The sequence below is a fragment of the Ranitomeya imitator genome, chromosome 1 (genome assembly GCF_032444005.1).
Source record: "Ranitomeya imitator isolate aRanImi1 chromosome 1, aRanImi1.pri, whole genome shotgun sequence".
NCBI classification, from domain to species: Eukaryota; Metazoa; Chordata; class Amphibia; order Anura; family Dendrobatidae; genus Ranitomeya; species Ranitomeya imitator.
In genome coordinates this window covers 111,771,955-111,785,791 of record NC_091282.1, presented here as the reverse complement: position 1 = coordinate 111,785,791, position 13,837 = coordinate 111,771,955, and the positions used below count along the sequence as shown (strand labels likewise).

The window sequence follows — 13,837 nt, the reverse complement described above, 5'->3', positions numbered from 1 at the left end:
AGGACGGGGGAGCGGAGCACAGGACCGAGGGGAGCGGACCACAGATCGGGGGGCTGGGGGGGCGATCGGAGGGGTGGGGTGGGTGCACATTAGTGTGTCCAGCCATGGCCGATGGTATTGCAGCATCGGCCATGGCTGGATTGTAATATTTCACCATTTTTTTAGGTGAAATATTACAAATCGCTCTGATTGGCAGTTTCACTTTCAACAGCCAATCAGAGCGATCGTAGCCACGAGGGGGTGAAGCCACCCCCCCTGGGCTAAACTACCACTCCCCCTGTCCCTGCAGATCGGGTGAAATGGGAGTTAACCCTTTCACCCGATCTGCAGGGACGCGATCTTTCCATGACGCATATGCTGCGTCATGGGTCGGAATGGCACCGACTTTCATGACGCAGCGTATGCGTCAAAGGTCGGGAAGGGGTTAATTTACATGGTTTTAGTTAGCTTCTGGTGATAAGAATAAATGTTATGATAAACCCTATTTTAACATGTATTAATCAGCACACTTCTACTCGAGTGATATAAATTTATATAAAATAATGAGCAGAATTTAGTTAGACCTGTTGGTACGGCCCTCAACAACCATCAATCTCTCATGTGCCCATCCCTGCTCTAGACCCTTCACCATTGTACTTTCTAGATTGTATTTGCTGTAGGGAGGACTAACAGGAGACCATACACCTAGACCCTTCACTACTGTCTGTAAAGCACTGTGGATGACACATTTCCTTTAAGAGCAAGGATTCTTTTTCTTTATAGGAACTCCTAGCTATTACGTATACATTTTAGGCTCTTTGACCAATTCTCTGTTTCTTAGGGAATTTATTCTAGAGAATTTAACAAAACAAAAATTTTGGTCATAAAAATTAAAATCTACAGTAATATAAATATTAATTTGTATAAAATTGGCTGATTTACTGTATTTTAATCCATTAAATGTCATTTACTTTAAAACAAATCCATAAAACACCGTCTCACGCATATAGAACCATCACTGGGATCTTGGAAATGTTGCAGTACGATAACTAGCATTCACCTATACACAAGACCTAAGTGAGTCTCAGGATAGAACCTTCTAGATTTTTCTTTCAGGTAGTCCACACTGAACCCAAGATCTTTCATGTTGGAATGGTGAGTCCTTAGGTTTCTTAGGTCAGAACGGAAGGCGGTTTCCTCCAGTTTCCTGACAAGGGCTTGAAGTTCGGAGTTGAGGTTCTGCAGTGCTTCATTTTCATTGTGCAGAATGTTCTTCTCTTTTATGGCAAGGTCACGTTCCCATTTGGCTAGAGTTATCTTCTCCTCAAGATCTTGCAATCTGTAAGTCCATTAATATACAGACAATTGTAATACAGAAGTAACAATATAAAATGCAGCTGATGAAATGTTAGTTCGGGTTTCTATATAAGGCATCATCTGATATGACGGTTAGTCGTAGGGGTCATACGAAAGTCTAATTTCTGTCACAATAATAAATTATAAGGCAGATATGTGAACCTACAGGTGAAAGCTAATCCATTCTTATCGCCCTTAAATCTTCCTAAATTGTTAAGAAGGTGTTAGTTTCTTATGTGAACCAGCCATATCTGCTCTAGGGAAAGACCAACCATTAAAAGTGGATTGATAGGGTTTGTGTTCAGAAACATTTTCAATTTTGTCTCTCAGGATATAGACATGTGGGTACTATGTTTAGGGTATCCAGACACACATATCTGTTCTTTAGAAGTTGAAAGGGATGTTCAAAAAAAAACAAATGTGGTAAATATCATGCTTGTGTCTGTGTTTGATTGTAATGGCTGCCCTGCACTATTGAAGCATCTTTACATGCACTACTGCACGTTGAATGTCTCTTTTCTGATGCACCTCATTCATTTTGCCAAGAGGTAGATTTACTCTATTTGATATATAAAGTAGCACTGTTCATTAAATATATATTAAATATATATTAAATGGCACTGTTCACAACACACATACAGGAAACCTTTTTATGAAGTGGGTAATTAAACTTCCCCCCGTTTTCACTATTTTGAACAAACAGCTCTATGATTTTATATAAAAAAAATTGTTTTCTACTGTTACAAATGTTTGTGTAAAGCTATACCCTGAATCTTCCAATTCAATATGAAGACATACTATATGATCTATAGAGAAAATGTACCTTCTATGTAATGTAATAAAATAATATTCTTCGTTGAGTGAATCGATACCACTTCTGTACCAGAGTGCACTATGTGTTGTCCCATTATGTGTCAACCCTTATGTGTTTTTATAAAAATTGTTGTTATTGTATGTAATAACGATTTTGTATTGTTATTCTAAACAGAGTTCTCCAGTGTTTGATATGATATGTTATATATATATATATATATATATATATATATATATGGTCACCGATTAATTGGCTGTGTGATACAAAAGTAGCCTCTGCTAGAGAAATACCCCAACTTGTCTGCTTATTGTCTGAAAGACCTTTTTATAGGGATCATAGACTAATTAATTGTGAATTGCTTGTTATTATTATTGGACGATACCAAACCAGCACAACTCTCAATCCAGTGTAGACAACCCCTAATGATTTGAAATGATCCACTTTGATTTGTTGACTGTTCACTGGAAAAATTCATTGAGATCAATGAACTTAAAGCGCTAGATTTCCCTCCTGAGGAAAAGTTATTTTCTGCTGCTCCAGCTGATCGTTATCACAGGACAGATGAAAGCCTTTCCCACTCAAACCAGAGAGAATTGAGAAGTAACAGATATATGGTGAATTTGTTTTACAAGACTCGATTACAACATTCATTGACTGCACAATGGGGTCAGAATTGGAGCTTTACATTGACATTATGATGTGTAGCACGATGACGTACTTGGTCATGAATTTGCTTTGCATCCTTTGAATTTTCCTCCTCAGCTGCATATTTTCTTCTTTGAGTTTCTTGTCATATTCCTTATGCAGCATAATGGATTCACTTAGGGCGTGTTTATGTTGTGATACTTAGGAGAAAACATGAATGCAAAAAAAAAATGTATTACCATTTACCACACAATAAGAAAGCCCTTCAGCCACCATAAGCAGACAAATAGTCCTCTGACTACTCAGTCAATCTAACTGTTGTTCTTCCAGTAGCTATGCCTGCAACCCCCCTCTATGTGCTTGCACCCTTGGGCCGATTGACTGTGTATGTTTATTCAATGGGGGGAGAGGAATTTGTCATTCACATACTCTTCTGGCAGTGGATTTTCCTGTACTTGTGCAAAGAATCAGGCATGTTGAAATCAGACATGCCTGATCCTTCTTTCCTCTGACATCTGCCATTGGTGAGATGGTTAGGAGACACCCATTCCACTGAACAGGGTGTTTGGTTCACACTTATCCAATGAGTTTTGCCACATGTAGTTATAACAAAGTATTTAAATCAATTCTCATCTGCAAAAAAATACAACATAGGGGTTTCCACGTTGGGTTAAAAAAACAACTTACACCCATCTATTTCCATCTGTGTGTATTAATATCAAAGAGATTTAGAGGCAAAGAATGTTTGAAAATGATCCTTCATAAATAATTAAAATTACAAGCACGTGTCGCTCTTTGTATCTGCTCTTCACCCTGACTGATAGATGAGGAACAGGGAATTCCTCTATTAACTCTTAAAAGGTACATGAAAATAGGTTTCTAAATAGACACGCCCTTAAGCACAACCGGGACTTGCCTTAGATGGCACCGTGCTGAATGTTTCAGGGTTTTTTCGTGTCCCTTTCCAACAGCCCAACATCTTCTAACCAGACAACAGAAGCTTCTTCACATGTTGTTACCCATCAAGAATCAAGTGTTAAGGTACCATCACATTTAGCGACGCTGCAGCGATCCAGACAACGATCCCGATCGCTGCAGCGTCGCTGTTTGGTCGCTGGAGAGCTGTCACACAGACCGCTCTCCAGCGACCAACGATGCCGGTCCCCTGGTAACCAGGATAAACATCGGGTTACTAAGCGCAGCCCTGTGCTTAGTAACCCGATGTTTACCCTGGTTACCAGTGAAGACATCGCTGAATCGGCGTCACACACGCCGATTCAGCGATGTCTGCAGGGAGTCCAGCGACGAAATAAAGTTCTGGACTTTCTGCACCGACCAACGATGGCACAGCAGGATCCAGATCGCTGCTGCCTGTCAAACTGAACGATATCGCTAGCCAGGACGCTGCAACGTCACGGATCGCTAGCGATATCGTTCAGTGTGACGGTACCTTTATTATAGCTGTTTGCTAAAAGTTGCTTACTTCTCCTTGTACAGTGTGAAAGTGCAGATGATAGGGTCTTTGTTGGGAAGACAGACCTGGCATTCCCTTCGCTCGGCCAGAGTGTGTGGTGACACGGGTCAAGCCCCCCTAAATCCAGCTCTGGTCACAGCATCTGAGGTCACTTTATAAACAGTTTCCAAGATGAGGGTCTACTTCTCAAAAAAGGTCATCTTACCTTCAGGTAACAAAGGTGTTTTGTTATTTATTGCTGTCTGTAAAACTTGTGCGAGGTGATGGTGACCAGTCTCATGAAGTACAGCACAGAAGGATGTGAACATGTGATGGTCCTTGCTTTTTAGCACGTCAATAAGTTTGGCAACTTTTCGATCTGAAGACTCCTCGAGCTTTATTTTGTAAGACATAGATAGATAAGGTAAAAAATATTGGTTTACATAGAGAATTCATGTAAAATAACGAACTTGTCAAGTTCAAGTGTATGAAATGTTTTTTTTGCCACCCTTTATGTTCTGTCATACATTTAGAGAGACAGTAGGGCATATCTAAGCATATTGGCCACCAAGTTCATCCCTTCATGACAGATGTTTACCCTACAGTAAAAGAATGCTTTCTGCAGGACAATCCACCATGCTACAAGGGTCATATAATCATGGATTAGAACAGTGTTCCCCAAGTCCGGTCCTCAAGAGCCACCAACAGGTCATGTTTTCAGTATTTCCTAAAGGTACCGTCACACTAGACGATATCGCTAGCGATCCGTGACGTTGCAGCGTCCTCACTAGCGATATCGTCCAGTGTGACAGGCAGCAGCGATCAGGCCCCTGCTGTGCTGTCGCTGGTCGGGGAAGAAAGTCCAGAACTTTATTTGGTCGCTGGACTCCCCGTAGACATCGCTGAATCGGCGTGTGTGACACCGATTCAGCGATGTCTTCACTGGTAACCAGGGTAAACATCGGGTAACTAAGCGCAGGGCCGCGCTTAGTAACCCGATGTTTACCCTGGTTACCATCCTAAAAGTAAAAAAAACAAACAGTACATACTTACCTACAGCCGTCTGTCCTCCAGCGCTGTGCTCTGCTCTCCTCCTGCACTGACTGTGAGCGTCGGTCAGCCGGAAAGCAGAGCGGTGACGTCACCGCTCTGCTTTCCGGCCGCTGTGCTCACACAGACAGTACAGGAGGAGTGCAGAGCACAGCGCTGGAGGACAGACGGCTGTAGGTAAGTATGTACTGTTTGTTTTTTTTACTTTTAGGATGGTAACCAGGGTAAACATCGGGTTACTAAGCGCGGCCCTGCGCTTAGTTACCCGATGTTTACCCTGGTTACCGGCATCGTTGGTCGCTGGAGAGCGGTCTGTGTGACAGCTCTCCAGCGACCAAACAGCGACGCTGCAGCGATCCGGATCGTTGTCGGTATCGCTGCAGCGTCGCTTAATGTGAAGGGGCCATTAGTATTGCACAGGTGATAATTGCATCACCTCCACAGGCAATAATTCCATCACCTGTGCAATACTAAGGAAATCCTGAAAACATGACCTGTTGGTGGCTCTTGAGGACCGGACTTGGGGAACACTGTATTAGAACATGACAGCAAATTTCTCTTTCTGTCTTAGCCCTAAAGGACCCCATACATATACATATTTGATAGCTATATCTCTGAACTACCCCATACGTACTCTGTTGAGAACTCTAGTCTTGTCTATGAGCGAGAAGCTGCTAGATTCTTCTGGTTGCAGCTTATCTCCAGGAGAACAAAAGGATCAGCCATTGGAAATCCAACATGCTGAATTCTTCTCTCCCCCATCAACTCACGTGAAAGAGTCCAGAGGCCCCATACACAGTAGACTGCCAACCAATCTAGCCTAGATAATCTAGTCTAATGTGTATGGAGCCCTAAAGGTACCGTCACACTCAGCGACGCTGCAGCGATATAGACAACGAGCCAACCTAAACTAGATCGCTGGAGCGTCGCTGTTTAGGTCGCTGTAGAGACATCAAACACAGCAACTCCAGAACGATGCAGGAGCGATCCAGTGATGTAACGGCGACTCACTTATCGTTCTCACTGGTTGTTAGCTCCATGTCAAACAGCCGGAGTGTACCGATCCGACACACATCTAGGGGCCCTATGCTCGTTGCTGGCATCGTTGCTTTTGCTGTCAAACATGACGAATCACGCCGACCTGGCAACAAAATAAAGTTCTGGACTTCTAGCTCCGACCAGCGATGGCACAGCGGGATCCAGATCGCTGCTGCGTGTCAAACACAACGAGATCACTATCCAGGACGCTGCAACTTCACAGATTGTTGTCGTTCTCTTTGCAAAGTTGCTGAGTGTGACGGTACCTTTACAGTCCAGAGCATCTCTTGGACAGAGAATAAACGGTTTAGATCATATCAGTACTGCTATGTAATTTGCGGCAAATACAAAAAGCCATCCCGTTTGCATGTACCAATATTTTGTGCATAAAATTGTCAATATTTAAAAGGGAATTCCCATTATTATTATTATTTGTTTTTAGGGCACCATTGATTTCATGGTGCTGTACAGGAGAAGGGGTTGCATACAAAATACAGATATAAATTACAGTTAACAAACTAACAATGACAGGTACAGAGGGGAAAGGGCCCTGCCCTTACGGGCTTACATTCTACCGGTTAATGGGAAAGGAGACAGAAGGATGGGGGGTTGAGGCAGCCTCGGTAGTGGTGAGGTGATACAGGGGTTATTGCAGGCTGTAAGCTTTCTTGAAGAGATGCGTTTTTAAGTTCCGTCTGAAAGTTCCAAAACTGGCGGCTAATTGGACGTGTTGGGACACGGCATGTCATAGTATGAAGGATCTTTGAGGGAAGTTTTGGAGGTGATTGGGTGAGGAAACGTATAATTGTGGAGGAGAAAAGAAGGTCTTGAGAGGAACAGAGATTATGTGTTGGAAGGTAACTGGAGATTAGTTTGGAGATATACAGAGGAGACAGATTATGGACGGCTTTGTAAGTCAATGGGGAGAAGCTGAGGAATAGAGGCGAGATGTGGATTAGTCATGCAGCAGAGTTAAGGACAGACTGGTAAAGTGCAAGTGTGTTAGGAGGGAGGTCACAGAGGAGGATATTGAAGTAGAGATGTGTTGTGAATTCTGTGGTCGAGCTCCCTCCTGTGGTCACAAGTGGTACTTCGGCTGATTCTGTCTATGGGCTTCCGTTGGTGGATGTGAGTGGTACTGCGGCTTCTGAGTTTCCTTCCTCAGGTGATGAGGTTAAGTCGTTAGGTGCTGCTCTATTTAACTCCACCTAGTGCTTTGATCCTGGCCTCCAGTCAATGTTCTAGTATTGGTCTTGCTTCCTCCTGGATCGTTCCTGTGGCCTCTCTGCCCAGCATATGCTAAGTTCTGCTTGTTACTTTTGTTTGCTATATTTTCTGTCCAGCTTGCTTTATTGGTTTTTCTTGCTTGCTGGAAGCTCTGAGACGCAGAGGGAGCACCTCCGTACCGTTAGTCGGTGCGGAGGGTCTTTTTGCCCCTCTGCGTGGTTGTTTGTAGGTTTTTGTGTTGACCGCAAAGCTATCTTTCCTATCCTCGGTCTATTCAGTAAGTCGGGCCTCACTTTGCTAAATCTATTTCATCTCTGTGTTTGTATTTTCATCTTAACTCACAGTCATTATATGTGGGGGGCTGCCTTTTCCTTTGGGGAATTTCTCTGAGGCAAGGTAGGCTTATTTTTCTATCTTCAGGGCTAGCTAGTTTCTCAGGCTGTGCCGAGTTGCATAGGGAGCGTTAGGCGCAATCCACGGCTACCTCTAGTGTGGTGTTATAGGATTAGGGATTGCGGTCAGCAGAGTTCCCATGTCTCAGAGCTCGTCCTATGTTTTTTGGTTATTGTCAGGTCACTTTGTGTGCTCTGAACTTCAAGGTCCATTGTGGTTCTGAATTACCTATTCATAACAGAGATGATGAGGGCATGCAGTAAGATTTCAGTAGAACAATGGTTGAGGGACGGATTTTGGAAATACTTTTGAAATGGCGGCAAGAGGTGGAAAGAGGTTGGATGTGTTGTTTGAAGGACAGGGCAGAGTCGAGGGTAACTCCTAGGCAGTGGACTTGCAGTACAGGGGAAAACTTTATTGTGATAGATCAGCTAGGGGAGTTAGGTGAGATGGAGGAAAGATGATGAGTTCTGTTTTGTCCACATTGAGCTTTAGGAAGCGTGATGAGAAGAAGGAGGATATAACTGATAGATACTCAGAATTTTGGACAGAAGAGAGGTGACATCTGGGCCAGAGAGGTAGATCTGAGTATCATCAATCTGCATGTAGATGGTACTGAAAGCCAAGGGACTTTATGAGTTGTCCCTGGCCAAATGTATAGATTGAGAAGAATAGGTACCGTCACACTGAACGATATCGCTGGCGATCCGTGACGTTGCAACGTCCTGGCTAGCGATATCGTTGAGTTTGACAGGCAGCAGCGATTAGGATCCTGCTGTGCCATCGTTGGTCGTAGCAGAAAATCCAGAACTTTATTTCGTTGCTGGACTCCCGCAGACATCGCTGAATCGGCGTGTGTGACGCTGATTCAGCGATGTCTTCACTGGTAACCAGGGTAAACATCGGGTTACTAAGCACAGGGCCGCGCTTAGTAACCTGATGTTTACCCTGGTTACCAGCGTAAACGTAAAAAAAAACAAACACTACACACTTACATTCCGGTGTCTGTCCCCCGGCGCTGTGCTTCTCTGCACTGTGAGCGCCGGCCGGAAAGCAGAGCACAGCGGTGAGGTCACCGCTGTGCTTTGCAGCCAGCGCTCACAGTCAGTGCAGAGAAGCACAGCGCCGGGGGACAGACACCGGAATGTAAGTATGTAGTGTTTGTTTTTTTTTACGTTTACGCTGGTAACCAGGGTAAACATCGGGTTACTTAAGCGTGTCCCTGTGCTTAGTAACCCGATGTTTACCCTGGTTACCAGGGGACTTCGGCATCGTTCGTCGCTGGAGAGCTGTCTGTGTGACAGCTCTCCAGCGACCACACAGCGACGCTGCAGCGATCGGGATCGTTGTCTAGATCGCTGCAGCGTCGCTAAACGTGACGGTACCTTTAGGGTCCCAAAACAGAGCCTTGAGGCACACCAACAAAGAGAGGGGGAGGTGTGGAGATAGTGTAAAAGTGGGAGACGCTAAGTGTGAGGTTGGAAAGATATGAGCAGATCCAGGAGAGGGCGAGACCTTTGACGCCAAAGGAAGAGAAGGTTTGTAGTATTAGAGAGTGGTCTTCTGTGTCGAAGTCACATATATCAGTGGTTCGTAACCATGGATACTTAAGATACTGCAATGCTCTGCACATGGGGTAAGCAACATAGCTAATCAGAAGTACTATACTACATTTCTAATTGTAGATATTTGCAAGTATTATTATTATTACACCTACTACATATTGAAATAGGATGTTGGCGATGGGAATACCCCTTTAATGGAATGTATGTCATAATACTGTCGTTCTGCCTCTTACTAGATGGGTGTCTCTAATATAGTGATAATTCAGTGTAAATACTTTTCCAGTTAACATAAAGAATAAGGTTTCAGCTTGTCTACATTGTTATATTCAGAATTATAGTGCTATGCCACAGTGGCTTGGTATCTTACTCTACATTAAACTAACTATAAAACCGTATTTTACCTCCAGCAGCCCTATCTGCTCAGTTGACAGGATACCATTTTCTTTGAGCCTTCTGTACACAGGAGACGTGAGAGTGAGATGTTTCACAATGAGCTGTTGGTAATGCTCCAGAACACCAGAATGGCAGATATCCTTTCTTCCTGCAGAGGCCACTAAAATATCAAAGGAGATATGAGAGGGTTAAAAATCCTAGCAATGCACTACTCTGTACCAGCAAAATGGATGAGACATGCAATTCTTTTATAGCCGATATTCTGTTTTTCCCACTTAGCCTTAAGCTAGCAGCAAATTAAATATATACCGGTAGTTTCTACGGTATGAAAGTACTCTTACAGAACAGGAAGCCCTGTTTGCCACATTTGAACCCTTGTCTTTTTGCTATTTCATTTGTCACTTCTGCATCATCAAGATATATGGTAGGTTGCCTTACATGGGGCTTCTGAAGAATGGGCCTATTGAAAATTGTATTTTTAAATCAAAACTCAAAAGGGATGATTGAGGTTTTGTAAGCTTCTGAGGGTGTTTCTATAGGTTATATCTAGATTACCAATATGAAATGTGTTGATTTAGAGTAAGACTGCCTGGCTTTTATTTGGTCAGTTCAGGGGATGAACTTTTATGGACAGAAGTGCTGTTCATAAAATTTTCTTCTTTACTCAGTCCCTATAATGGACTTTAACTTATACTTGCCTGACCACTGATCTAATATCCTACAGTACTTCTGTACTCTGTGCTGTAGGATATGAGGTCTCCGATTTGTAGGGTAAGTTCACCCGAACGTATAATAATCATCAGAACTTCATCCAGAAAAGTTGGCCAATTTTTTCTTACTTGATAACCCGTATGCAATGCATTTTTTTTTTGCAGCAGCAGCTATTAACCATTTACCGTTTTCTGTGTTACAGAATTGCAATGCGTCTAAAAATTGGATGCTATACTGTGTCTCCATATGGCATCCAATTTTCTTTACACACCAATAGACTTGAATGGGCAAGTCTCATCTGATTTATGAAAAAAAACAGTGCATGCCGCAATTTTTTTCCACACGTCGATTTGGTCAGTGAAAAAAAAAATCGCTTATCTGCACTGCCTCATTGAAAAACATTGGTCTGAGTTCTGTCTATTGTTTTCAATGACAACACTCGGACCAAAATGTTGTCATGTGAACATGTACACTTCGCCTGTTAGACCATTCTACTGATGCTGGCTGGCCCAAAGGCCATTACTAACCGCCAATGAAACCTGGGTGCAGATGGACCCACCTCAAATAACTATTTACCTACCGCTGCCAGACTGTCACTATGGGGAGCACAGTAGCTTAGTAATTATAATGCACTGGATCAAATCCAACCAAGGACAACATCTGAAAGGAGTTTGTATGTTCTCCTCGTGTTGCATGGTTTCCTCCGGGTTCTGCGGTCTCCTACCACATTTTAAAGATTTACTGATAGGGAATTTATATTGTAAGCCCCAATGGGGACAGTGATGTCTGTACAGAGCTGTGGAATTAATGGAGCTCCATAAGTGAGTAAAATAAATAAGGGGTTAATGACCACGGATCGATGCTAATAATCATTGTGACTGTTGCAGTAGTGTGTCAGCTGTGATCTGCAGCTAGGACCCTCTGATGATTGAGCTGACTCTGAGTTAGCACTACTATCTAGTAGTGTATAATTTTAATCAATGTCCCAAAATATACCAAATGGCTCTTCTAAATGACAAATACAACTCAAAAAGGGCTGCAAAGTATGCCACCACCGAAATGAAGCAAACCATCAATATTAAAATGTATTATTTTTTATTGAAAAGAATTCAAAAATTGTATTAAAAGGCCACATCTCCATTATACACATAAACACACCCCAAGGAGGGCAACACTAACAGACCAATTAATACCAAATAGCGTTCAATTATATTTAAGAGGTTAATAAACTATTGTACATCCAGCTAGTCACTTGTGAGATACAAACTATACGTTCACATATGAATTGCAATATCAGCCGATTCACAAGGTGCTGAAAGCGTCCATTTTGTTGCTTTGGCAATTAATACATATAATTTCACATTGTGTCCCAGTGTGAATGCAGCGCCCCAGCGTCCTGGTCGTTGCAGTAATGTCGCTCTGCCACTAAGGGGAGTGATGTTATGTCTGATTGCACTAAAGGAGTTCACCTGACCAGGTATCACAGTCACACATTACACTTCACACTCCGGCCACCAAGGGGAGCAAAAGGCACTATGTATTAGGCCACTCCTCACACTGGTAAAACTAGGGGTTGGATAGGAAGTTAGAACAGAACGCAGCCTGGGAGAGCTTCAGGGAGGACCTGTCAGGGGTGGGTTCCTGGCAGGTACCTAGCAGAAGGATAGAACGTGACGGAGCCGCGCCTGCACTACCTTGCGGTGGCATCCTAAGAAAGGACACGAAGCGAAGGATATTGTGGAGAAGTGAGAAACGAGATCACAGCACAAAGGAGAGTCAGTAGGAGTCGTGCCCCGAGATCGGCAACATCCTACTGAGGCGCGTAGCCGGTGGCTGGAACGCCGAGGAAGTAACTGACTCCAAGCATTACTTCAAACAGTGGCAGGACAGTTGATTATAGGTTGGCTGTCTACCATACATCACCTAAGAAGACATAGGGGGCAAGCGTGGAGAGGGGCGTCTCTAGGGTCCCAGAATAGCTCCGAGCCTTCCCGTCAAATGGGTGCGTCCTATCCAGATAAACTTGGGGGACGGAGAGAGAGAGAGAAAGAACGAATACGAAAGTTGTGAGGACTATCCCGAATGCTCAGCAGGGAAAAACTACAACACACAGGCGCTAGTTGGTAGGCGCTGATTTTCACCTGCAAAGGGAACTCTGGATGTGCCTTCGGACCGGCCGGTCTCAGCCAGCCCTGTTAGCAGTGCTCTGGATTGCGGATCCCGAAGTCTTCAGTAAAAGGTAAAGAGACTGCAACCCTGTGTCTTCGTTATTAACCGCGCCTCACATCATCACCACCTATTCTACTGGGAAGCCTGGGGATATACTTCACCTGTGGGAAGGTATACCATCTAGCTGCCATAACACCACCCCAGTGGGCCCCAAGCAGCGTCGGTCATCCTGACCGAATACCACAGGTGGTGTCACGAAACCTTGGCCGACTTTCATCACCTTTCATTGGACACCCCTTAGCAGGGTCACGGACCGGGTCCAGCCACCGTGACATCCCTAGAGCCAGACAGAGAGGACCGGTACCGAGTAACCCGCGGCCCTGCGTCTGGGGGCGCTCCATGAACAATTGAACAAAGTATAATTCAAACAAAGTAGAGAAAATTTCCTATTCAAAGAGATCCATATTAAAAATACATGGGTGACATTACCTCCTTAATTAGTGCAAAAGATGATGTTCGTGGTCTGCCAATGACCCTCCATGCCCCGACGCCCGTTTTGCCCTTTTGCACCTATTGAATCAGCTGATATTGCAATTCATATGTGAACGTATAGTTTGTATCTCACAAGTGACTGGCTGGATGTACAATAGTTTATTAACCTCAGTCTTAAATATATTTGAATGCTATTTGGTATTAATTGGTCTGTTGGTGTTGCCCTCCTTGGGGTATGTTTATGTGTATAATGGATATGTGGCCTTTTATACAATTTTTTAATTCTTTTTAATAAAAAATAATACATTTTAATATTGATGGTTCGCTTCATTTAGGTGGTGGTATAATTTACCGCCCTTTTTGAGTTGTATTTATCTTCCAGTGTATGTGTAACACCCCAGGGTCCTGGTTGTTACAGTGGCATTGCTTTCCTCACGGGGAGAGTGATGTCACGCTTGGAAGCAAGGAAGGATATCTTTCACCAGGTAAACACAAACATGCAACAGTTCACACTCCAGGCCAGAAGGGGGAGCTCTGAACCTGGATTATGGG

At 43.6% G+C, this 13,837-nt stretch overlaps 1 protein-coding gene across 1 annotated transcript in view; it reads right to left on the bottom strand.

Moving 5' to 3' along the window:
• Nucleotides 1-818: 818 nt before the first annotated feature.
• LOC138657634 (uncharacterized) overlaps nt 819-13,837 on the bottom strand; it is a 31,103-nt gene continuing 18,084 nt past the window's right edge. Inside the window, exons 2-5 of the mRNA XM_069745368.1 lie at nt 9,922-10,073; nt 4,474-4,642; nt 2,868-2,994; nt 819-1,318 (exon numbers count right to left, since the gene is read on the bottom strand). Coding sequence (XP_069601469.1) covers nt 1,036-1,318; nt 2,868-2,994; nt 4,474-4,642; nt 9,922-10,073 — 731 coding nt within the window. The 3' untranslated portion in view covers nt 819-1,035. The remainder of the gene's footprint in view (nt 1,319-2,867; nt 2,995-4,473; nt 4,643-9,921; nt 10,074-13,837) is intronic.